Genomic DNA, 22,711 nt, shown 5'->3' with positions numbered 1-22,711 from the left:
CTTGCTATGAGCACCGACCACTGTTCGGCGCTCATAGCAATATGGCCATGACAACCACAGTTGTCTGCTGCAGACCCCGGGTTGCCATGCCAACCCATCGGTGACCCTCAGTCATGTGACTGGATCACTGATGTGCGTGGTCAGTGACATGCTTCCGGCACGGCGATGTTAAATGCCTCTGTCAGAGATTAACAGCTGTGGGTGGATCGCAATTCCTCCCCTGGCTGTTGCTATATAGATCAGCTGACATGTGCCCGGTTTAGCGTGGGCTCAGCGCTGGAGCCCACGCTAAGCAGGCGGTTATGATGTGGGGCGAACTAATACGCCCCACGTCATAAAGGGGTTAATGACATTGGCTCCAAATTTATTAAACAGCAGGACAACTCCAAACATGCAGGCATTCCAGGCATGGTATTGCATAATGGATAAGTAACTAATCCTGAACAAATACTTAACTCCATTTACTGAAATGCAGCCCCAAACTTTCAAAATAACCCTCCACCATGTATTACTGCTGCCTGCAGACACTCATTATTGTACTATTCTCTAATCCTTTACCGAACAACCTGCATTGTGGTGTTCTAGCCAATATTTTCACATTTTAACTCCTCAGTCCAGTATACCCCAATTCCTATGTTGGTGCGCACAGTTGAGTCCCTTTGCATTATTTCCATGTTGAAGGTATGGCTTTTTAGCTGCAATTCTTTCCTGAAGACCACTTTTGACCAGACTTTCTCAAAGCAGTAGATGGGTTTAGCTGGGTCCACTGGTTTCTGACAGTTAAGAACTGATGGCACTGCTGAACATCATCTTATTTCTAAAGAAAGTAAGCAGGATGTGTATTTTATTTACTGCACAAAGTTTCCTTGGTAGACCACTTTGTCTATGGTTTCTTACATTGCCTATTTCTTGGTGCTTCTTCAAAAGATCTTGAACAGCACATGTTGAAACCTCTTTCTGCTTTGAAATCTTTGCTTGGCAGTTGCCTTGCTAATTAAGTGTAATGGTCTTGTGTGTTACTGCTGTGCTCAGTCGTGTATGACCTGTGACATGAAACTCTTCCACAATCTCACATTTTTCGCAGAATTTGGCTGTTCCTCACTCAGTTTTAAAGGGTATCAGTCAGCAGGTTTTTGCTACCTCAGCAGAGTTTTTAGATGCTTCATGTAGCAGAGCTCAGAAAGCTACCCCTGGCCACACCACTAAGTCACAGTAGTGTTGAGCGATACCTTCCGATATCGGGAAATATTGGATCGGACCGATACCCAAAAAGTATCGGATATCACCGATTCCGATACCGGAAACCAATGCAAGTCAATGGGACACAAATATCGGAATAAAAATAAACCCTTTCTTTCCTTGTAGGTTAATTCTACATGAAGGAAAACAACTAAGAATAATGTAGAATGTATTATGCGAAAAGCCGGCAATTCATCAGCGGCATACACCGGTACCCGACAATTTATAACAGACAGAATAGAGCTTCACACATAGATTAGATACATAGAAACATGTCAGTCACATATATATGAAGTACAGTGATAGTGTTGCTTACTGTACTTGTCATTTAGTGTAAAGGATTTATTTAAAAAAATAATAGTGTTTTCATGCACCGTCTCTTTAAAAAAGCCGGCCGGCAATTCAGCTGCGGTACCCGACAATTTAGAATAGAAGGAATAGAGAATCACACATAGATTAGATAGATAGAAACATGTCAGTCACATATATATATGAAGTACAGTGACAGTGTTGATTACTGTACTTGTCATTTAGTGTTAAAATAAAGGATTTATTAAAAAAAAAATTGGCGTGGGGTTCCCCATAATTTTAGTCTCTAGCGGAGGTTAAGCAGACGGCTGGGGCAGATGTTTGAAGCCTGGGAAGGGGGTAATACCCACGGAGCTTCCCAGGCTACTAATATCAGCCCCCAGCTGAATACCTAGCCTTTACTAGCTATTAAAATGGGGGACCCCCTCAAAAAAATGACGTAGGGTCCCCCCTAATTTAATAGCTAGCAAAGGCTAGGCAGACAGCTGGGGGCTGATATTAATAGTCCAGGAAGGGTGCCATGAATATTGGCCCCCTCCCAGGCTAGAAACACCAGCCGTCAGCCGCCCCAGAAATGGCGCATCCATAGGATGCGCCAATTCAGGCACTTAGCCTCGCTCTTCCCACTGCCCTGTAGCGGTGGCAGTGGGGTAATAGGGTTGGGGTTGATGTCAGCTTATAATGCCAGCTGACATCAAGCCCAGGTTAGTAATGGAGAGGCATCTATAAGACACCCCCATTACTAACCCCATAGTCAAAGTTAAAAAAAGAAAACGCAAACACCCAGAATAAACTCCTTTAATTGAAATAAACACACAATTCTTTATTGTTCTAAATTAAACTATGCTTACCGTCACGTCCATTCCAGCTGAAGCCAACGATCTCCTGCAATAAAAGAAAAATAATAAAGCAACCTCATCCTTACCTTTCCATGGTTCCCAGGACAGCTTCAGCTCTGCTACATCGAGATGACAGGCTGGACTGCAGCAGAACGCTGCCATCCAGCCTGTCATCCCGCAGACACTGAGAAGCGCAGGCATGCTTGCGCTCCTCAGTGTCTCTCTGTGACGGCATCCAGATGAGCCGAGTTCATGTCCAATGATCTCAGCTCACCTCATGCACGTCACTGACAGCGTGGGAGATTCTCCTGCACTCAGCGCTTCAGCGTGAGAATTCTCCCACGCTGTCAGTGACGTGCATGAGGTGAGCTGAGTTCATTGGACATGACCTCACCTCATTCACGTCACTGACAGCGTGGGAAAATTCTCACGCTGAAGCGCTGAGTGCAGGAGAATTTTCCCACGCTGTCAGTGACGTGCATGAGGTGAGCCGAGTTCATTGGACATGACCTCGGCTCATCTTTATGCCGGCACAGAGAGACACTGAGGAGCGCAAGCAAGTGTCTGCTGGATGACAGGCTGGATGGCAGGGTTCTGCTGCGGTCCAGCCTGTCATCTCGATGTAGCAGAGCTGGAGCTGTCGTGGGAACCATGGAAAGGTAAGGATGAGGTTGCTTTATTATTTTTCTTTTATTGCAGGAGATCGTTGGCTTCAGCTGGAATGGGCGTGATGGTAAGTAGAGTTTAATTTAGAACAATAAAGAATTGTGTGTTTATTTCAATTAAAGGACTTTATTCTGGGTGTTGTGTTTTTTTTAAATACTTTACTAGAAATTCATGGTGGTCATGTCTAATATTGGCGTGACCCCATGAATTTCGGGCTTAGGGCCTGCTGATAATGCCAAGCTGGCCTTAACCCCTTTATTACCCAGTGAGCCACCGCACCAGGGCCCTGGATGAGTTGGGTACAGCGCCAGAAGATGGCGCTTCTATGAACGCGCCATTTTCCGGGGTGGCTGCGGACTGCAATTTGCAGCGGGTGGGGCCCAGAAAGCTTGGGTCTCCCTGCGCTGCGGATTCCAGCCCCCAGCTGCCTAGTTGTACCTGGCTGGACACAAAAATAGGGCGAAGCCCCACGTATTTTTTTTTTTAATTATTTCATGAAATTCATGAAATAATTAAGAAAAAAAGGCCTTCCCTATATTGTTGTGTCCAACCAGGTACAAATAGGCAGCTGGTGGTTGGGGGCAGCCCGTTCCTGCCTGCTGTACCTGGCTGGACACAAATATAGTGCGAAGCCCCACGTCAATTTTTTTAAAACACACTACACCCAGAAAAAAATAATTTATTTGAAATAAAACACACAATTTTATTTAATTCTTAGTTTACTAAAAAAAAATAGTTACCTGTCCACGTTCCTGCGCTGATATCCCATGCACAGCTGTCACATCTGGAGATGGTGACAGCTGTGCATGGCTGCTGTAAGCTCACGCTGCCGGGAACACGTCCGCTCCCGGCAGCGGGAGCCACTGACTGAGGTCACCGGAGTGCATTCAGGCAGCGCAGCTCCGGAGACCTCCTTTACGGCACTGCTGTACCGTGGGAATTTCTCACGATACAGCAGGGCCGTAAAGCAGCTAACCGGAGCAGCGCTGCCTGAACTCCGGCGAACCCGCTTATGCAATGACGGGGCTGCTTTACGGCCCCATCATTCTAGCGGCGGCAGCGGTTCAGAGCGGTCACATTCTATGTGGCTGCTCTAAACTGGAGATCATCGTGGGACACTCGTGGACTACTACGGAGGGGTAAGGATAAGGTTGTGGTTTATTATTTTATATTTTATTACAGGAGATCGATGGCTTCGGGGAATTAGGTGTCTAGTTGAGTATAGGTGTAGTTTTTTATTTTTTACTTTATTTTAGGTGGCGATCGGCGGGGACAGGTAATGTATGAACTAATTTATTGTAGGCAACTACTGGCCACTAGTGTTGAGCGATACCTTCCGATATCGGGAAATATCGGATCGGATTGGATCGGACCGATACCGAAAAAGTATCGGATATCGCCGATTCCGATACCGGAAACCAATGCAAGTCAATGGGACAGAAATATCGGAATGAAAATAAACCCTTTCTTTCCTTGTAGGTTAATTCTACATGAAGGAAAACAACTAAGAATAATGTAGAATGTATTGGGGGAGGTGGGGGAGACAATAAAGGCATAGAGGTTTAGCCCAATCAAATGGAATAGCAGGAATTAATATTTTTTTTAAGACGTTCTGAGTTACGGAAATTTTGACTATGTTAAGTATTTTTATATTTTGTCAGATATTTGTTTCACTACTTCCATGCTCTTCACCTTCTTTTTTACTTCTCCCACACTTTCTCCTTCATTATCCTCAGCATCTTTTTCATCCTCTCCTTCTTCACCTTCTTCATCTTCTTCTTCTTCACCTTCTTCATATTATTCTTTTTTTTTTACATTCTTCATATTCTACTTCTTCTTCATATTCTTCTTCATCATCATATTCTTATTTGTGACAGGCATTCCTGTAGTTATCTATAAAAGGTTGGACATTACACCTTTCGTTCTGCCCGTCACAAAAGATTTACAACAGGATTTGTCCGCGTTCAGTTTGGCCTGCAGCAGCAGGTCTTTTCCAGGGGCACCACGAGGAGGAACGGACTCACCCCCATACACTGCTTAGTCATCTTCTGCTTATAATTTAGATATTATCTTTTGCTCTGATTTTTAGTCTTATGCTTAATGTTCTTCCGCTTTTTGTTCTGCAGCTTCTTGTATTTCTGCTTCTTGGTTTTCTGTCTCTTGTTCTTCTGTATCTTGGTGCTTGTCTTCTCTTCTTTGTCCTCTTGGTCAACTTCTTCAGGGTCATCTTCTTGGTCTTCTTCGGGGTGGTCTTCAGGGTCGTCGTCTTCAGGGTCGTCGTCTTCAGGGTCGTCGTCTTCAGGGTCGTCGTCTTCAGGGTCGTCGTCTTCGGGGGCCCTCGTCTTCGGGGTCCTCGTCTTCTTCAGGTTGGTCTTCTGGGTCCTCGTCTTCAGGGTCCTCGTCTTCTTCGGGGTGGTCTTCAGGGTCCTCGTCTTCTTCGGGGTGGTCATCAGGGTCCTCGTCTTCTTCGGGGTGGTCATCAGGGTCCTCGTCTTCTTCGGGGTGGTCATCAGGGTCCTCGTCTTCGGGGTGGTCTTCAGGGTCCTCGTCTTCTTCGGGGTGGTCTTAAGGGTCCTCGTCTTCTTCGGGGTGGTCTTAAGGGTCCTCGTCTTCTTCGGGGTGGTCTTCGGGGTCCTCGTCTTCTTAGGGTTGGTCTTCAGGGTCCTCGTCAGGGAGATCCAGAGTGATTACCAAGAACCATTTCAAAAAGCTTGAACTTGGAAATGTAGCAGAAGGTACAAGAAAGCTGAGGAACTACCGAGAACCAGCTGACGGTACTGGAACCCGGATGGGTAGTAGAAGGTACAAGAGCCAATGGAACTGCCGAAGACCAGCTGACGGTACTGGAACTCGGTTACTAAGCAGGAGGTACCTGTGCCAGAAAGCACTACCAAGGACCAGCAGACGTTGGTGGAACTTGGATACCGAGAAGGAGGCACCTAATCCAAAGGCACTGCCGAGAACCAGCTGACGGTACTGGAACCCGGATGGGTAGCAGAAGGTACCCATGTAAAAAAAAGTTCAAGGCCGCGAGCCGGCCGCAGTTACCAAAACCCACAGTCCTACAGGGGGTGCTTGTCCTATTGGCACTATGGAACCAGCCTTCATTGCCAGATCCCGCAGCCCACATAGGAGTCACCTAAACTGCAGGCACCATAGAGTCGGCTAACCCGACCGCAACACGACAGGACAACGCATTGGAGGCAAAGTGACGTTGACACTACCCGGAAACAGCTGGCGTGCTGGAACCAGGCTGGGCAGGAGGGAGTACCCGTGCCAAAGTCACTGCCGAGAACCAGCTGACGGTACTGGAACCCGGATGGGTAGCAGAAGGTACAAGAGCCAATGGAACTGCCGAAGACCAGCTGACGGTACTGGAACCCGGATGGGTAGCAGAAGGTACAAGAGCCAATGGAACTGCCGAAGACCAGCTGACGGTACTGGAACTCGGTTACTAAGCAGGAGGTACCTGTGCCAGAAAGCACTACCAAGAACCAGCAGACGTTGGTGGAACTTGGATACCGAGAAGGAGGCACCTAATCCAAAGGCACTGCCGAGAACCAGCTGACGGTACTGGAACCCGGATGGGTAGTAGAAGGTACAAGAGCAAATGGAACTACCGAGAACCAGCTGGCGGTGCTGGAACCCAGGGTAAATACTAAAAACAGAGTGGAGCCAAAGGTGTAATTGGAGCAAGTTTTAAATCAGTAGTACAGTGGATGTGGACAAAGCAGGAGAATTTGCCGGACACACAGCAGGGGAACAGCTGACGTTACTGAACCCCAATAACATGGCAGCAAGTGTTGACTGTGCAGATGGCACTTCCGAGCGCCAACTGGCGGTGTTGGAGCTCAGGGATAATACTGAAAACAGTGGAGCCAGAGGTGTATTTGGAGGAGGTTTTAAATCAGTAGTACAGTGGATGTGGACAGAGCAGGAGAAATTGCCGTCCGCACAGCTGGGGAACAGCTGACGTTACTGAACCCCAATAACACGGCAGCAAGTGTTGACTGTGCAGACGGCACTTCCGAGCGCCAACTGGCGGTGTTGGAGCTCAGGGATTACAGTTCAGGTGGTAGAAACATGAACAGAACAGGAGACCTGGATACTTTTGCCAACAATTATTTATTCTGGAAGAGGACTGGCAAATTCATGAGAGATCCAGGCCTTGTTCATTTTGAGAAAAGTAACCCGGTCAACGTTATCGGAGGATAGTCGCATGCGACGATCTGTTAGTACACCACCTGCGGCACTAAAAACGCGTTCCAATAATACACTAGCAGCAGGGCAAGCTAGCACCTCCAATGCATACTGACTTAGCTCTGGCCATGTATCTAGCTTACAGACCCAAAACTTGAAGGGAGAAGAGCCGTCTGGGAGTACACTAAGAGGGCAAGACATGTAGTCTGTCACCATCTGACGGAAACGTTGCCTCCTGCTGACTGGAGCCGTCTGTGATGGTGTAGATATTTGTGGCGGCGGGGACACAAAACTTTGCCACATTTCGGCCATACTGGTCTTGCCTTGTGCTGAGGCGCTGCTTCTGCTCCCTCTTTGTGCAGAGCTTCCTCCACTGCCTCGACGCACTGAGCTGCTTTGTAAAGCACTAGCAGCACTGCTCTCGGTTGGAATGGAGAACATGATGGAATGCACCAGTGCGTCTTGGTACTCCCGCATTTTACGCTCCCGGTTCAACGGTGTTATGAGGCTTTGTAAGTTGTCCCGGTAGCGAGGATCTAGGAGGGTGGACACCCAATAATCAGCCGTGTTGAGAATGTGGGCGATGCGGCGGTCGTTTCTCAGGCACTGCAGCATGAAATCAACCATGTGCTGCAGACTGCCAACTGGCCAAGAAACGCTGTCCCCTGCTTGAGGCGTGATCTCTGCCTGCTCTGCATCACCCCACCCTCGCTCTAGATACTGACTACTAGAGCATTGTGTACCTCCCTCCTCTGGACAGATGTCTTCCTCATCCATTGACTCCTCCTCATCCTCCTCACAAAGTGTCCCCTGCCTAGGCCTTTGTGAGGAACCACGTTGCGCAGACTGTAGAGAAGCAGATGGCATTTGTGACTTCTCATCCTCCACCTCTTCCAAAACATCGTCCCTTAGTGCTTGCAGTGTTTTTTCAAGCAGGCAGATAAGGGGGATAGTCATGCTGACTAGTGCATCATCTGCACTCTCCATCCGCGTGGAATAATCAAAGGCACGCAAAACGTGGCAAATGTCCTTCATAGAGGCCCACTCAGTGGTGGTGAAGTGTGAACGGCGCGCACTGCGACTCCTTTGCGCCTGCTGCAGCTGGTACTCCATTACTGCTGCCTGCTGCTCACACAACCTCTCCAACAAATGTAACGTTGAATTCCACCTGGTGGGTAGGTCACATATGATGCGATGTTCCGGAAGACGTAATCGGAGCTGCAATGCGTGATCTTGCATTGCTGGAACGCCGCAAGTGAGCGCACTCTATGCGGACCTTGTGAAGCGGTGCATCAAAATCCGGATAGTCCCTCAAAAAACTCTGCACGACCAAGTTGAGCACATGTGCCAGACATGGGATGTGAGTGAGGTTGCCTAGGCCCAGAGCTGCCACCAGATTTCGGCCATTGTCACACACTACAATGCCTGGCTGGAGATTCGCTGGCACAAACCACACGTCGCTCTGCTGCTTGATGGCATTCCAGAGCTCCTGCGCTGTGTGGCTTCTATTCCCCAAAGAAATTAATTTTAATACGGCCTGTTGACGTTTGGCCACGGCTGTGCTCATATTGGTCACCATAACAGGTATCCGTTCACGGGTCGATGTGGAGGTAGACCGTGACGGCTCCTGCAGCGCTGATTCAGAGGAACTGGAGTATGAGGAGGAGTCAATGTGTACAGACTGGATTCCTGCAATCCTTGGAGTTGGCAGAACACGTACAGCGCCACTCTCAAGATCTGTACCCGGCTCCACAACATTTACCCAATGGGCAGTGAGGGAAAGGTATCGTCCCTGTCCATGCTTACTGGTCCACGCATCGGTGGTCAGGTGGACCTTGCTACTGACGGCGTTTTGTAGCGCGTTTAATTTTTCCCTCCACATGATGTTGCAGGGCAGGGACGGCTTGCCTGCTGAAATAAAATCGGCTGGGCACGTTGTATTGTGGGACTGCCAATGCCATAAAGTTACGGAATGTGTCAGTCTCCACCAGCCTGAATGATAGCATTTCAAGGGCCAGTAGTTTAGCAATGCCAGCATTCAGAGCCTGTGCTCGGGGGTGGTTTGCCGAGTATGGGCGCCTTTTCTCCCATGCCTGTGCTAACGATGGCTGTAGACTGGCCTGGGAGTGTGAGGATGACTGGGAAAGTGGTGCTGTGGGTGGAATTACACTGTGTCTCTGTACAACAGTGCCAGAGATTCTTCCATGGCGATCCTGTGAGGAAGCCGAACCAGCTGTGTGTGAGCTGGAGGAAGAGGCTGCAACACGAGCTGAAGAGGTGGTAGGTGGCGCTGTAGGTTGGCCTAGGTCTTCAGTGTGTTTTTGTAACTCCACCATGTGCTTGGTCCGCACATGTTTCCACATATTTGTGGTATTGAGGTGGCTGACACTTTTCCCTCTTTTCACCTTCTGATTACACAGCTTGCATTTGACAAAGCAAATGTCATCTGCAACTGTGTCAAAAAAGGACCAGGCACTGCAAGTCTTGGGAGCGCCCGCTTTGGATTTTGGAAGAGCCATGCTCCTAATGGGTGCCGAAGTGGAGGCTACAGGCAACCAAGTCTGCCCCCTCCCTCTCCCTCCTTTTTGGGCTGTTCGGGGAATCTCTTCCTCAGAGCTGCTCCCACCACCTTCCTGTCCCTCACGCCATGATGGGTCAAGGACCTCATCATCTACACCACCCTCTTCAAACAACTGCTTCTCCTGGGTAGTCTCGACAGCACAGTACGCACCAGAAAGTGGCACCTGAGTCTCATCATCAGATGCGTACTGAGGTGTGCTGCTGACCATAGGCACTGGCCCACCCGCCTCTTCAGATTCAGAGAGACAAAACGGTTGCGCATCACTGCATACTACCTCTTCTTCAAATTCTCGAATTCTGCTTGGCTGGCCCCCTCTTTCCAAGCCAAGAGATTCAGAGAACAGAAGTAGAGATGGCTCCTGTCCAGGGCTCTCTGACTGCCTGGGCAATTTGGCAGGTGGTGAAGAGACAGATGGGTGCTCTTCAGTGCTCAGGACCTGAGAGGATCTGGAACTAATTGAAGTCGATGCGTTAGCTGCCATCCATCCGACAACAGCTTCAATTTGGTCCTCCCGCAGCAGTGGGGTACGGCTAGCTCCTACAAAGCTGCGCATAAAGGACTGTTCCCTGGTAAAACTGGGGGATGCTGAGTCACAGGTGCCCGCAGCAGGCACAGAATCCTCACGTCCTCTCCCTGCAGAAACTCCACGCCCACATGCCTTACTCCCTGCCTTCTTCATCTTGGTAGACTGATAAAGATAGGCAGAAAAGTACTAAGGGCTTAGTATGCTTATTCCTGAACAGCTGCTAACAGGTATAAGAAACACTAATTTTATAAAGTGTGGACTAGACTTTAATATGAGCTAATGTGGCCTACACAACTGTAAAGTGGAGTGTTTGGTGAACTTTATTTAGGTTTTTTTTGTCACAAAAAGACACTGGATGTGCCTAAAGATGTAATAACGATAGTATCACAAACTTTTTGTAGCTATTACAATGTAGGAAGGTAACCTACAATGCAATAGATGAGGCTACAAAAAATAGGCTAATACTAATCTGGCTGGGGCTGCAGGGCCCAATGCTGCAGAAAGGCTCCTCTAACTACTCCTATATAGTGTGTTTGGAATCAGTTTAGCTGAATACGGATGGAACCACCACACTAATGGGAGATATCAGTAAAAATTATGAATTGGCAAAAAAGGACAATGTATGAGGCAGTGACGCACACTGAGTGCACTACAACCAGACGTGGCTGAAGCACACACTACAGGGTGAGCTGCACTCACACACCAGACCTTGCAGACAGCGGTGAACAGCACAGCTGCAGAGCACTGTGCACTAGCGCTGCAAGACCAAAAAAATTTCTCTATCTACTCCAATATAGTGTGTTTGGAACCAATTTAGCTGAATACGGATGGAACCACCACACTAATAGGAGAAATCAGGAAAAATTATGAATTGGCAAAAAAGGACAATGTATGAGGCAGTGACACACACTGAGTGCACTACAACCAGACGTGGCTGAAGCACACACTACAGGGCGAGCTGCACTCACACACACAGACCTTGCAGACAGCGGTGAACAGCACAGAGAACTGTGCACTAGCACTGCAAGGCACAGCGATTTATAAAGTAGCTTGGGTAAAGCAGAATAGACCAAATAGGTAGCTAAAACTGTCCCTCAGAACAACAGCATCCTATCCCTAACTGAATTCACAGCAGAGTGAGCTCAAAATGGCGGCGGCGGCTTTTATAGTGCATCATGACATCATTTCAGCAGCCAATCACAGCCATGCCATTAGTTTAGATGCCTACATGCCTAACAGGATGTGCCCACACTTCTTAGGATCCTCATTGGCTGAATAAAATGAAAATGGCTCATTGCATTATGGGAACTTCCGATTCCGGTATACGATATTGCAAAAGTATCGGAATTAAGTATCGGAATTCCGATACCGCGAATATCGGCCGATACCCGATATTTCAGTATCTGAATGCTCAACACTAAGTCACAGCTCTCTGTGTACATGTCTATTGACAATGAGCTGCTTATCAGAGGAAGGGGTGAAGTTGGACACTTGCTCACCAAGCAACAGTCCTGGCAGTAATAATGTCCCAGTGATAAAACTTTCATTGCAAGTAAAAAGCACACAACCTAATAAGTGACACATTGTTGAAATCTGTGTTTCAGCTGCTACATTATGCTGTCCTCAGATTACATGCCAAATACCTGCTGACAGATTCCATATTAAGCCTTCTACAAAGCTGTTCAGTAAAAATCACTGTTTCAACCTACCGTATTTTTCGGACTAGAAGACTCACCCCAAATTTTGGAGTGGAAAATGGTATATATAAAAAAAAAATTATAAGATGGGGGTCCACCTTGTAGTCTGAATAGGTATCTTACCTGAGGGGGCGGTGGACCGAGGGTCACAGGAGGCATGGTCTTTCAGGGGGCCTGGCGCTGGGGGGCTGGGTCCTGGTACCGGGGGGCTGGGTCCTGGTACCGGGGACCGTGTCTTGCTGGGGTGGCAGAGCGGTGTGAGCGGCTTCCGATGCGCATGGCCATCTTTCTGAAGCTGTGATCTACAGGAAAATGGCCGCCGGTGCACAAGAGCACATGCCCCGGCGGCCATTTTCCTGTAGATCACAGCTTCAGAAAGATGGCCGTGCACACCGGAAGCCGCTCACAGCAAGATACCGGCTTGCCTCATGTCCTCTTCTGCTGCTGCTGCCACCTGCTGCTGCTGCTGCCACCGCCTTCCTGATGGCCTACGATCCCACTCCACCACCACCGGTAAGTTACTTTAGGACCATAAGACGCACCCCCCATTTCCCCCTTCTCCCAATATGAAATTGATGCATGTTATTACCTGTTTGGTATAACTGGTTATTCAAACACCTGACTATAATCCTATAAAATCCCTGACTTTGTGCAAGTGTACTTGTCTAGAAGAGTTGATGCCGGTTGAAAGGCACAGGGTGGTCACACCAAATATTGATTTTGATTTCTCTTTTGTTCACTCACGTTTTTGTCAGTTGATGAAAACATTTTGGCTCTCATAGACTTGCATTGAGAGCTTGTGACTTGGTTTCTGACTTCCGGCCAGTCAGAAGCTGTGCTCACAAGATGGCGCCGCGTTACTAGAGCGGTGCTGAAAAACGGTGAAGACGCCAGAGGGTAAATATAGAGCAGGGGACTTATATTTTAAAGTGCCACTTCAGCGCCAAAGAAAAATTGCTGGAGTAGTGCTTTTTTAAATGTAAAAAAAAATCCAGTGAAAGGTCGTCTTTAAAAATACTGCAGTAATACATTTTGTTAAGGGATATTTTTACTTCTTTACGTATTAAGTGTTCCTTTTTCTTTTTTTCTTCTTTCAGTACTGGGCATTCTCTGACATTCATGCAGGATGTGTTCTGACCAAAGTGACAGATGAGACTTCAGGATGTGGTAACCAATTTACAAGATAATTTTGTGAACTTGTGCTTAACTTGTTTTCATCAGACAACCCTTTATCATCTATCCAGCCCATGGGTGATCACTTAATGGTCAGTAGGCATCCGACTGGAGGTACCCAACTGATCGCAAAAAGCAGAGCACGGCAGCTACATTTGGAATGGCAGCTGAGCTTGTGCGCTACAGCTCCATTCTGAGAGAGATAAGTGCCCCTTTCTGCCAATCGGTCAGGGACTCAGCTCTCGGACCCCCACCGCTTAATATATTGTCATTAAGTTTAGGGATAGGTGATAATTTGCTTTCACTGGACAACCTTTTGAACTCTGATGTTTTTCCTTGCAGCTCTTACCTGTGCTCAGTTTCATCCTGATGGACTCATTTTTGGTACAGGGACAATGGACTCCCAAATTAAGATCTGGGACTTGAAGGTAATGTCACCTAAATGGTTGAAGTATTCTTCCCTCATGTAAAATGATCTCTTCCTGTAAACCCTAATCACAGATGAAAAAATTAAGGGGGGAACCTGTCATTAGATTCACGCTGCCCAAACCATGGGCAGCATAAATCAAACACTGGCTTCACTATAACAGTCGGGTATGTTTTATTCTAAAATGTCTAAAATGTTGTGGCGTCTCAGAATTAACAGCTGGTTGGGGACAAGGTCTTCGCTGACTATTGTGATGCAGCCCCCCCCAGGCGGCCACTTTTGATCCCTTTGAATAACCGCTCTCTCCCTATGCACAAACAGAGAGAGACCTGTCAGTCAACTGAAGCAAGGTGGGGAGAAGCTGGACACAGGGTTTCAGAGTATAACATTCGTGCAGCCAGGCTCTGTTTCATGCTGCCCATGGTTTTGGGCAGCATGACTGACAAATTCCCTTTTAAAGGAAGCCTGTCACTTCCGAAAACACTATTTGCCTAATAGATACTGGGATAATGCGTAGCTTAATGGCTTTTCAATCATGTTGAGCTGGTTTGCTGGAGGTGCGACAATTGGTAGAAAATGTATTATATTATCCCTGCAGCCGCTCTCTTCCAGTCATTGCAGCGGTTACAGTGACAACGCTGTGATCTCTCCCTCTCCTTGAGTGACAACCTGCTCTGCAGCACTGGCAGTGTGTGTGTCGCAGTCAGTCATGGAGCTGAGGAAGTGATCCTGTGCGCCCATTGTAGTGAACGGTGACTGTTCATATAGAACTGTTCAGAATATAACTTTTATTTTTCCAGTAGCTGTGCTTACGGTAGAATGGCCTAACATAACTTGCACACTATTTGCCTCCTGATTACCACAAGATTTCCAGATAAATATTGCAAGGAGGCGATTAGTGACTCTAACCATTTTCTACATTTGCGGTGTACATTAATATACAGCTGACATCCCACTTTAACATGTGGAATTGGAGACTAACTTTTATTCTGGATATTTAGTTCACTTGATGCCATGGTCAATAGAAACTGTGGCGTCTAGATGATTTGATTAAAGATGGTGGACTTCCTGTGTCCACTTGTGGGCGCAACAGCCCCACCTGAGTTGATTTGTGAGGCCGGATTAGAGGTGGAAAGAACGAGCTCTGAGAATGAATACAGTACACGCACACACGTAGTATTCAGCATAAGATTCCACTTTATGTTCGGAGGGGTTTATACACAACCCTGGTTAGAAACCGCTTTATACCAACAAGCAAGATACTGTTTTGTGTCTAATTGTCTGGTTCAATCCAGAATCTCAGGGACTTGGAATGTGTAGGTGGAGGTTTCTGTGTAAAAGTGCTGCATGAAATATTTTTGAGCATAAATAATATATATAAATATTATAATATATATATAAATATTATAATATATATATATATATATATATATAAATATTATAATATATATAATATATTATGCTTGTTGCCTGTCCTTAGCAGTGGTTTCCTAGCAGCTATATCACCATGAAGTCCTGCTGCACAAAGTCTCCTCTTAACAGTTGTTGTAGACATGTGTCTGCTGCTAGAACTCTGTGTGGCATTGACCTGGTCTCTAATCTGAGCTGCTGTTAACCTGCGATTTCTGAGGCTGGTGACTCGGATAAACTTATCCTCAGAAGCAGAGGTGACTCTTGGTCTTCCTTTCCTGCGGCGGTCCTCATGTGAGCCAGTCTCTTTGTAGAGCTTGATGGTTTTTGCAACTGCACTTGGGGACACATTCAAAGTTTTCCCAATTTTTCGCACTGACTGACCTTCATTTCTTAAAGTAATGATGGCCACTCCTTTTTCTTTACTTAGCTGCTTTTTTCTTGCCATAATACAAATTCTAACAGTCTATTCAGTAGGACTATCAGCTGTGTATCCACCAGACTTCTGCACAACACAACTGATGGTCCCAACCCCATTTATAAGGCAAGAAATCCCTCTTATTAAACCTGACAGGGCACACCTGTGAAGTGAAGACCATTTCCGGTGACTACCTCTTGAAGCTCATCAAGAGAATGCCAAGAGTGTGCAAAGCAGTCATCAAAGCAAAAGGTGGCTACTTTGAAGAACCTAGAAAATAAGACCTATTTTCAGTTGTTTCACACTTTTTTGTTAAGTATATAATTCCACATGTGTTAATTCATAGTTTTGATGCCTTCAGTGTGAATGTACAGTTTTCATAGTCATGAAAATACAGAAAAATCTTTAAATGAGAAGGTGTGTCCAAACTTTTGGTCTGTACTGTATATGTATGTGTAAATATTCTCAAATGTCAGAAAACCCTCTTTTAAAATGTTATTTCACCTGAAGACCTTACTGTAAAGTCCACAAATAGAACTAACAGCATAAAGGAATGAGGAGGAAGAGCAGCCACAGCCCTGACTTCCTCTTGATGATGGATTTGTCCTAAGACTGGGACAGTGACGCCAGTGCAGACTGTGCGCAGGGCTCTTCTGTCAGAACAACTGAACGAGGGCCCTGAAAATGGGAGTGCTCAAACTTTGTCCCTTTTCAAAAAGAGGCAGCTACATATTAATAAGCTGTGATGCCTAAACCCTTACTCCAATTAGGATGTAAATTCCCTCTAATTGAAGCTGAGTGTCTGCCTCAATTTGAGTATTATCAATATAACATTGATTATATAACTGTATCTTCAATATGTTTCTTACATATGTCTTTACATGTTTTGGATATTTTTTTTTACCTGGTGCCGGTACGTGTCACGCTGATGAGACACAATGTCATCAGTGTGCAGCACACATTTTGTCCGTTCTGCGCAATAAAAACTGACATGTCTGGGGGTTTTTCACATGTGCACGCACCCATTGAATGGGTGTGCTTATGTTCGTATTTGTGGTCCTTAAAAAAACGGACCGTGTATGGACATTGAAAACGGACGAGTGAAGGGGCAGTACTCTGAGCACTGTTTATTTCTGTCTGCTGCCAGAGATGATAACAGCTGATCTGTGGGGTAGCTGGTTGTTATAAGGATAGGTCATCAAAGTAGTGGACAACACCTTTTAAACATTTTCTCTACAGATAATTAAAGGGGTTCTCCAAGAAGGTATTATAATGGCCCATCACATAATTTAAACAGCACCCATATCCTATTATATGTCAGGATGGGCTGCCCTCTGAAGAAATGCTGCTCATGAGACCTGCTGTGTCTCAACCGTCAGGGGAACTGTATCATATTCACACATACCTGAGCTGCCAGAGAGGTGTGTGACAGGAGTGGAAATCAATCACCTTGGCTGAATGAGCACAAAAGATTTTGTTTCTCCAGCCTCAGTCTTCTATGCTCAGTCAACCAAGTAGATTAATTTCTGATCATGTCACACATTTCTTCAATAGTTCACCAGTATGGGTGCTCACAATACAGCTCCTCTGTCAGTTGTTACAGGTCTTGTAAGCAGTGTTTCTTCATAGTGCCACCCGTGACACGTGACCAGAATGGGCTAAAGTTTGAATAGCCTTATGGGGTCATTTTCTTAAATTCTTTGAGAATCACTTTAGTAAATCTAAACGAGCTGGGTGTCATCAATTTTTTTTTTATCTTAGTTCAAATATACTGTGTGAGAAATGTATCTGCTTGTTAGGGCTTGTCTGCACAGTGCCCTTTTAGTTCATATGCGCACATTTTGTTTGAATCCTTTTAGACATAAATACAATTTATTAATATTCTGTCTTTGGTGTTTGTCAGGAACGATCAAATGTGGCCAATTTTCCTGGACATTCTGGTCCTGTATCATGTGTGGCATTTTCAGAAAATGGTTATTACTTGGCGACTGCGGCTGACGATTCCAGTGTCAAACTGTGGGATTTGCGGAAGCTAAAGAACTTTAAGACACTGCAGCTAGAAGAAGGATACCAGGTATGAAAACTTACAAACGTTCAAGTGCAATCCACAGATATACTAGTTATTGAATGCTTTCTACGCCCGGGTGGCGAGCATTTTTATTGGTACACCCATCATGTGTATATAATATATACCCCACACCCATCCCCATGTATATAATACGTTGCTCAAAAAAATAAAGGGAGCACTAAAATATCACATCCTAGATATCACTAAATGAAATATTCCAGTTGCAAATCTTTATTCATTACATAGTGGCATGTGTTGAGAACCATAAAACATAAAAATGATCAATGTAAATCAAAATTAATATCCCCTGGAGGTCTGGATTTGGAATGATACTCAATCAAAGTGGAAAATCAAATTATAGGCTGATCCGACTTCAACGGAAATGCCTCAAAACAATGAAATGAGGCTCAGTCATGTGTGTGACCTCCATGTTCATATATAACCTCCCTACAACGCCTGGGCATGCTCCTGATGAGGTTGCGGATGGTCTCCTGTGGGATCTCCTCCCAGACCTGGACTAGAGCATCCGCCAACTCCTGGACAGTCTGTGGTACAGCGTGACGGTGGATGGAGCGAGACATGATGTCCCAGATGTGCTCAATCGGATTCAGGTCTGGAGAACGGGCAAGCCCGTCCAAAGCATCAATGCCATCATCATGCAGGAACTGCTGACACACTTCAGCCACATGAGTCCTAGCATTCTCATGCATCAGAAGGAACCCAGGGCCCACTGCACCTGCATATGGTCTCACAATTGGGGACCTCATTCTAGTATCTAATGGCAGTCAGGGTACCTCTGGATAGCACATGGAGGGCTGTGCGGCCCTCCATAGAAATGCCTCCCCACACCATTACTGACCCACTGCCAAACCGGTCATGCTGAAGGATGTTGCAGGCAGCAGAATGTTTTCCATGGCGTCTCCAGACTATCACGTCTATCACATGTGCTTATTGTGAACCTGCTTTTAAGAGCACAGGATGCCAATGTCGAATCTGCCCTTCTTGGTGTTCTCTAGCAAATGCCAATCGCCCTGCACAGTGTTGGGCTGTGGACTTGTGGATGTCTGACCCTCATACCACCCTCATGGAGTCTGTTTCTGACAGTTTGAGCAGACACATTTTGCAGAGCTCTGGCAGTGCTCCTCCTTTTCCTCCTTGCACAGAGGAGGAGTTAGCAGTCCTGCTGCTCGGTTGTTGCCCTCCTACGGCTCCCTCCACTTCTCCTGGTGTACTGGCCTGTCTCGTGGTATCTGATCCATGCTCTGGATACTGTGCAGACAGACGCAGCTACCCTTCTTGCCACGGCTCGCATTGATGTGCCATCCTGGACAAGCTGCCCTACCTGAGCAACTTCTGTGGGTTGTACTGTAGACACCACCTCATGCTACTGTACCTCAAGGGGTGAGAGTAATGACCAAATTCAAAAGTGACCAAAACAGCTAAAAAGGATGAGAACAGAGAAATGGTCTGTGGTCACCACCTGCAGAACCACTCCTTTATAGGGTGTGTCTTGTTAATTGCCCATCATTTCTAACTGCTGTCTGTTCCATTTGCACAACAGCAGAAGAAATGTGTTCACAATCAGTGCTTCATAACTTGAAAGTTTGATTTGATTGGTCTTGAAGTGTGATTTGGTCTTGAAGTGTGATTTGGTCTTGAAGTGTGATTTGGTCTTGAAGTGTGATTTGGTCTTGAAGTGTGATTTGGTCTTGAAGTGTGATTTGGTCTTGAAGTGTGATTTGGTCTTGAAGTGTGATTTGGTCTTGAAGTGTGATTTGGTCTTGAAGTGTGATTTGGTCTTGAAGTGTGATTTGGACTTGAAGTGTGATTTGGACTTGAAGTGTGATTTGGACTTGAAGTGTGATTTGGACTTGAAGTGTGATTTGGACTTGAAGTGTGATTTGTCTTGTTTTGAGCAGTTATGTGCACCCATCCCCTGCATATAACAGATACCCCCAACCCCCTGACTCCGGTGCCACACTCCTCATCCAGCCTCGACCTCATGGCGCCGGACATCGTGTTATGCAGTCAGCACTTACGCATATCACATTCTCTGGTGGCACACTCCTCCTCCGTCCTCGTTTTCCTCCCTGCCACCTCTATTCACGCTGGATGCATCCATCTGACTGGCCACACTGCGCAGGCGCAGTCTGTTGGCTTCGGACAGAAGGATGCATTCAGCGTTCTACAATAGATCATATGAATTTTATTTTTTTTTCTATTTTTCCTAACCCTCCACATACTCAGTACATTGTCCTTGTTTCTTCCTTGCCCACTGTGTAAATTTCATCTCTGCTCAGCTCTATAGTGTAGTCACAAATTCGTGCAGTTGCAAAGCTAGTGGAGTGGTACCCTACATAATCACATTCCCAAATCACTTCTCACCAGTAGTACAATGGAAATACTAGCAAAGAATGGGTGGACTTTTATGTGCATGCACTAGTTGGGGTCATTTAACATGCAGGTGCAAGATTTGGACAGTGAAGGAGACATACTCTAAGAGCAGAGGAGTGTCCCTCTTCTGATTGCCAGCCTTTCCAGTTGACTCAATTTTTATGGCAGACTCTTCTCTACCCATTATCAAATAGCATGGGAAAAGTTCAGGGACCAATTACGGACAAATGGCGGGAGTACTTCTCTAAGGTTTTGGTATCTAACTAAACTGATTTTGTTGGACTATCCAAATGGTTTGGGTTGGAAAATTGAAGTGACAGGTCCTCTTTGACCCCCTGTTGACATTAAATGTACTGTAATGTCCTATTTGGGAAGGTGTTCTCACAAACAGATGCCAATATGTTCTTGTCGTGGTGATCATGCAGGCACAGGAGCTTTGTCCAGAGCAATCACTGTGGGAACTTTTATGCACAACAAAGCTCTTCCAGTAACGTACGAGGTCGGTGCCCACTCTGAGCCTGGTTGTTTACCCCTCTAAATGCTGCAATCCATAGCACCCGCTATATCGAGATGTTTGTGAGCAGGAGGGAGCTCCTGGGGTGCCAACAGATGTCATGGCTACCGCAGGTCAAGCAATGGTCTCTGGGTATTGTCAGGGTATAGTGGCCTGTTACGCCCTCCAATAAGCAGGGTCTACCAGTCTTTCTGTCACTGTAAAACTGACAGGTCTAGTATTCTGATTCTTGAGTATTGCAGTGTATCAGACCAGCAATCAGGCTATTCAGTGTCAAACAAAAAAAAAAGTGGTATCAGTGTCTGGAATGACCAGAACTATAAAACTGTCAGACCATTTAACCTCCACTGTAGTGCAGTTAGGGAACGGTAGGGAATTTTCAGCTCAAGTACTTTAGAAAATAGTTTAGGTTATGGCACTAAACAGATAAAGATGAAGGAAGAAATTACTTTGCCTTTGGACCACCCCTTTAATTTTCAGTTGAGTCTCATGAATGTATAAAAAGTGCATGGTAGAGAGGCAGTGTGTTTCAGAAGCAAAGCGCAAAGATAGTCAGCAATTCATCAATCTGCGAACAACTGTCTAAAAATTGTGGAACCATTTCAGAAAAATGTTCAACCTAAAATTGCAAAGACTTTGAATATCCCTCCATCTACAGTACATAATATCAAAAGATTCTGGAGATGTCCATAAGGAAAAAAGGCTGACAATTCATATTAGAAGCTTGTGAGCTACGGCCCTCACATTGTTCTTCATTAAAAACGGGGATGATTTGGTTATCCATATCACTATATAGACCCAGGAAACCTTCCAGAAATCGTTGTCTGTGAACACAGTTTGCTGTGGAATGCACAAATGCAAGTTAAAGTTCCATCATGCACAGAAGAAGCCATAAATCACCACAATCCAGATAGGCTGCCGTCTTCTCTGTGCCAAATCTCCTTTATAATGGACTGAGGCACAACGGAAAACTGTATTGTGATCAGATGAATTAAAACTAAAACCTCATGTAATGCACACATCACTGTATCAAAGTTTTTTTTCAAAGTCAAATACTAAGAGGTATAAAAAAATAATTCCGCTTTACTTAAACATGCAGAAAGACAAATGAAACAAAATAATGCATAATGAACCAAATAAAGGTTTATTACATATATAAGGATAAAAAATCGTACACAAATTACATGAACCAGAAAAGCTTAAAAACAGTATATGAAGCAGCAAACAATGGGATGCTACACCACACAGTAAAAACACTAGCAAACTACAAAAAGCAGCTGCTACTTCCTCCCTGCACCCAGCTATCACATGATTACTGGGCCCAGAAGTGGAAGCGATGTCAGCACTTCCTATTCTGTTATACACACAGCTTGCTTAGCTCTGTGTATGCAGCAATCAGGAAGGCAGAGATCTAATAAACCCCCTCTGCCTTCTCTATGGGGAGTCAGGCCATGGCTGACAACTTTCTTCCCACTGCAGCAGCTGCGTGATCTCTTGCAAGCAGCTTACACTTCCCTGATATTTAACCCCTTGGCGACATTCGTCATTTATGTTCGGCGCTGCGGGAAGTGTGTTCAAGAGTCTGTGACCGCATTGAATCGCTCGGTGACAGTAAAGATGGCCCCCCCACAACAAGGCGTCTTAGGACCGAGACAACTTTTTAGGCAATTGATCTCATATGGACTCCACCTCCCCACCCCCGAATAAAAAATTGTCAGCCTCTTGTTATGGATTTCATGGGCAGCTCAGGGATCCAATTTGACACTGGGGAATTTGCTGAGGCGTACAAACCCCAAAGGGACATTTGTATAGCGGAATCTCTGGTTCATTTCAAAGAGAGGCTAAAATTCTGACAGTACCAGGCCAGTAAGAGGGCCAGGCATGGAATTAAACTGCAGAAGCTGTGCGAGAACGGAAGGGCACTCAGATTGAGCCCCCCTGAATGCCCACCTGTCCTGTGTGGGGGTGAGTGGGAAAATTGTGTGGGAAGTGCTGCACCCACTGCTGAATCAGGGTTATCACCTCTACGTGGATAACTTCTACAATAGCATCCCACTCTTCAAAGAGGCCTCTCTAAGCCGCTAATTGGGCAACTGCTGAGAAAGGGTGAGAGCAGTGCCCAATGTAGTGACAACATGCTGGAGGGCAAGTATATGGATTAGAGGGATGTCCGTTTCTTAACCACAATACACCGTGACAACAGCTCCCTTGTCACTGTCTGAGGTACCACAACATAAGTTCCAAAGCCAG

General features: G+C 46.0%; 1 protein-coding gene across 1 annotated transcript in view; it reads left to right on the top strand.

The window, feature by feature from the left end:
• Positions 1-22,711, top strand: part of PRPF19 (pre-mRNA processing factor 19) — an 88,571-nt gene that overhangs the window by 55,427 nt on the left and 10,433 nt on the right. Inside the window, exons 12-14 of the mRNA XM_073686123.1 lie at positions 13,155-13,224; positions 13,573-13,658; positions 17,389-17,559. Coding sequence (XP_073542224.1) covers positions 13,155-13,224; positions 13,573-13,658; positions 17,389-17,559 — 327 coding nt within the window. The remainder of the gene's footprint in view (positions 1-13,154; positions 13,225-13,572; positions 13,659-17,388; positions 17,560-22,711) is intronic.

Source organism: Phyllobates terribilis, unplaced genomic scaffold (assembly GCF_046119375.1).
Source record: "Phyllobates terribilis strain yellow unplaced genomic scaffold, ASM4611937v1 Scaffold_5__5_contigs__length_657084704, whole genome shotgun sequence".
NCBI classification, from domain to species: domain Eukaryota; kingdom Metazoa; phylum Chordata; class Amphibia; order Anura; family Dendrobatidae; genus Phyllobates; species Phyllobates terribilis.
The sequence above is the reverse complement of the archived record's forward strand: the minus strand, read 5'-3'. Positions and strand labels throughout refer to the sequence as shown.